Raw genomic sequence first — 3,799 nt, forward strand, 5'->3', positions numbered from 1 at the left:
TTTGTGTCACCTTATAATGGACTACAGCCTAAACTACGTACGTACTTAGAGGTCTAATCATTAGCCATTTAGAAACCGTGTGGTATATGACTCTTGTGTGTGTATCAGTGCCCTCGTCTTGACCCCCTAATACACAAATATATATCATGCGATTCCCAACGAACTTGTGATTAGAGCTGGCTGCCCTTAGCTTTAGCTGTAGTCCATCGTATGGTCAAACGAAGTATAGGAACTTCAAGACGTACTTTACCCCAATAATCTAAGTACCACTGATCCGCTTATGTGACTGAAGCAACATTGAATTCGAGAAATACGTGGTATTCTTTGGGTGCCATAATCAAGCGCGGCTTTTACAACAACAGTTCACAGCGCATGCTCCGAGCAACCTCACTAATTTTATTAGAGGACCTACGATCTGGGTGCTGAAAGTGTTCACTACGGAAGCGTTGAGAAAGCTCGCGCTCAGCAGCAACAGCCTCAACTATGGCCGCCAGTGAATACCACCTATACTCCGTTTCATTCTTAGTGTGCAACGCTGTCAAAGCCACTAACGCGAGCATGTGGCTTGATCTTGTTGATCATTTGCACGCATTCTAGCGCAAACAGACCATAGATGAAGCCACGCGCTCGCGCCAGTAGTTTTGACAGCGTTGCACTCTAAGTATGAAACACAGTATATAGGAAGCCGATAGCGTGGCTTAGAACGCCGTCTTCAGTCACCATATCATATTGTTCTTTTCTAACAAGAAGTGACCTTACAGGTGTGAATGCCAAAACTACGGTCAGTCGTACCGATCCCGGGAGTTTATTTTCTGAGTGGTTGCACCATTAACAATTCGAGGACATAAGCATTTTTGTCACCTGAGTTATATTACACAGTACTCAAGTAGTAATGGTACGTAGGTTACCTTCGGTTTTATGCTGGCATTTGCGGACGATACATGCAGAAAATGGTTGAAGGATTGTTGGACACAGCAAAACATTTACACACTTGAAGATGTTAATCACTTCGGAACGTGCAAAAAACGAATTATTCGCTGATTCGGTCGAACCAGTCTACGGAGGCAACGTTACTGGATATATTCCTGCAACCCTAAATATCACATTTCTAACTTGACCATCTGGGATATACATCCCAGTACTGAACGTGCGGTAGACGAAACAATGGGAAGAGTATCGGTTCGTTTCAAATAACTGGAACAGGTATGTAGTGACAAGGAGCACAGTCGGGACTGGGAATATGCATCACACGAGCAGTACGGGTTCACAGGTGTATCTTATAAACAGTGCAGTATCCCGTACTCTTAGAAGTATGAAGTCTCTTGAAACAAGAACCATGCTTATTTGGGCTATACTCGGCTACGACTTCAGAAGGTAGCGGCCGAGCTGATAAGAACGTTGTAAGTGTAGATACCTGCTACTTAGTGAAGGTTGGTTTGTACACGTAAAGGATAAAGATACGAGAAGGCAGAGCATAAACAGTGTATAGTATATCTATGTATGCACATTATATGTTCTTCAGAAACGAGGAATCTGTGGAATAATGTGAGCTTAATCAAGAAAAATAGTGATGGCACCAGCGCTTACATCATCAATGTTTCCTTTTCTTTACAATATAATACTCTTAGTTTATCTCACTTGTAGATCAACGCTCAGACAATTGAGCCTTGGAAATTCTAAATCATTATACCTGAAAGACCTCTGCAAGGTAGACGAGACAGAGCGTCTGAAAAAGAAAGAATTTACTCAAATAATGTTTAGTCAAAATAAGGATAATTGTAGTTTAGTTCTAATCAACACACAATGTTCGCCCCGCTAGCAAAGGCGCTTATCTTGAAACATTCACAGGGACGTTGAGCCCCAAGCATCCTTCTGAATTTTCATAAAGCGAACGCCTCTGCTAGCCTCTGCTATATAAGACAAAACAATGCCAGGAAAATGAAACCGTGGCTCACTACTCTTAATAGTTCATAGATAAGTTTTGCATTTCTTCATATTTCCATAAAACGAGAAAATGTTAGAAAAGTCAGTACTGCTTCAACCATACCTTAAACATGCAAACGGAGTCCCCACGTTTATATGTTAAAGATTGGTAACAGCCAAACCGACAATTCTGGCATTTATCATGTTTGTTCAGGGCATCGATTCAAAAACAAAAAAGAGGATTGAGGTTTCATTTCAAAACATAATTTCAAAATATGCTACGAGATAACTATTACTACATCTGAGTAACAATTCAGACCATCTCTAACTCTGGGTTGACGCTCGTGCGCCGCACCGTGGCGCTCGCCGAGGCTCCCTGCTGTCACCTGAAGGTCGGCTTCTTGCCGCACAGAATCCGGCTGAAAGCATTCCTGAAATCTGGACTGAAGATGGTGTAAATGATAGGGTTAATCATAGAGTTGGCGTAGCCTAGCCATAGAAAAAAGCTGAACAACAGCTTGCCCGGGTCACATGCCTCGCACAGCGCCATCACAAGCGCCATCATAAAGAAGGGCAACCAGCACATCACAAACACTCCCGTGATAATGGCCACCGTCTTGGCCGCCTTTCGTTCCCTGCGTGACTCAATGGACTCCTCGACATGCTTCTTCTCCCTCTTCGTGAGCACAAGGAGCCGTCCGATGCCGCCGTGAACCGCCTTCATGCCGTTGCTTGGTGGCTGGTTGCCCGAGTTCAGAGTTCCGTGATGCGGTGTGCTTTCGTTCGAAGGCGGCGCTGAAGATGTGGAAGGTTCCTTGTGCACTATAAGCACCGCCTTGGCACCAGGCTTGTGCCGGATCCGTTGTCGGGCCACTTTGAATATCCGCCAGTATAGCAGAAGAATCATTATAAGAGGAACGTAGAAGCTGGAGCACGTGGCGAATACTTGGTACGCAGCGTCCTGGCTCACCAGGCACTTCTTCTCGTTGAGAACACGACTGTGCGAGTCCTTGTCCTTCCAGCCGAAGATCGGTGCTATGGACACCACGAAAGAGACACTCCACACTAGGAAGATCATGCTACCCACCTTCCGGACGTCACGCTGGCGCATATAGTCCATGCACGTGACCGCCCAGTAGCGGTCCACGGCAATGGCGAGGAGGTGTAGGATTGACGCCGTGCAGCACAGCACGTCGCAACATGTCCATACGTCGCAGAGCTCCGGCGCGAGCACCCACTCTTGAGTCACCTCGTACACCGCCCCAAGAGGCATCACCAGACACGCGACCATCAGGTCTGCCACGGCAAGGGAAAGCACCAAGTAGTTGCTAACTGTCCGAAGGTTGCGTTCCATCAGAATGGCCGCGATGACGAAGATGTTGCCAATGACGGTTGCCACGATGACGAGGCTTAGGAGAATGGATACCGTCACAACCACCACGAGGTTCTCGTGCCAGGAAAGGCTGGAGTTGCCGATGCTTGAGTTGGTGCAGGACTCCTGGGCGGAGCTCCAGTTGCCCTGTCTTGAGGCGTCTGCTTCGTTGATGACACTGGCGTAGTGGGGGTTGGCTCCCGCCATGTCTGGCCAGAGCGTAGTGAGCCTCGAATCACCGTTCATACCGCGTCAGCAAGCGTCATTATGGTCGGGTTGCCATCTTCAATCGTATTCGAGTTTTCGACATTCTGTCCGTTCGCACCGATCTCTGTGTAGCTTGTGGAAAGGAACTGACTCGACGATGACTTTCAGCCATATTAAAGAGCGCAGTAGCCTCAACTGCAATAGAGAGAGAGAAAGAGATCACTGTCCACATCCTCTACGAGCTATATACTCTGGCTGGTAGTTGAATATTTGCAGCTTTATTTGACCATCACGTTA

General features: G+C 46.8%; 1 protein-coding gene across 1 annotated transcript; it reads right to left on the reverse strand.

Annotated features, from left to right (window-relative positions):
• Nucleotides 1–2,270: 2,270 nt before the first annotated feature.
• On the reverse strand, nt 2,271–3,541 carry LOC121838163 (5-hydroxytryptamine receptor 2B-like). The gene has a single exon (XM_042294243.1). The coding sequence runs from the start codon at nt 3,539–3,541 to the stop codon at nt 2,306–2,308; it is 1,236 nt and encodes a 411-aa protein (XP_042150177.1). The 3' UTR covers nt 2,271–2,305.
• Between the last annotated feature and the right edge of the window lie 258 nt (nt 3,542–3,799).

This window comes from Ixodes scapularis, unplaced genomic scaffold (genome assembly GCF_016920785.2).
Source record: "Ixodes scapularis isolate PalLabHiFi unplaced genomic scaffold, ASM1692078v2 PGA_scaffold5__190_contigs__length_132052651, whole genome shotgun sequence".
Lineage (NCBI taxonomy): Eukaryota > Metazoa > Arthropoda > Arachnida > Ixodida > Ixodidae > Ixodes > Ixodes scapularis.

Bases quoted from the DNA above. Each gene is read 5' to 3' on its own strand.
- LOC121838163 (XM_042294243.1), bottom strand. From the start codon at position 3,541: ATGAACGGTGATTCGAGGCTCACTACGCTCTGGCCAGACATGGCGGGA.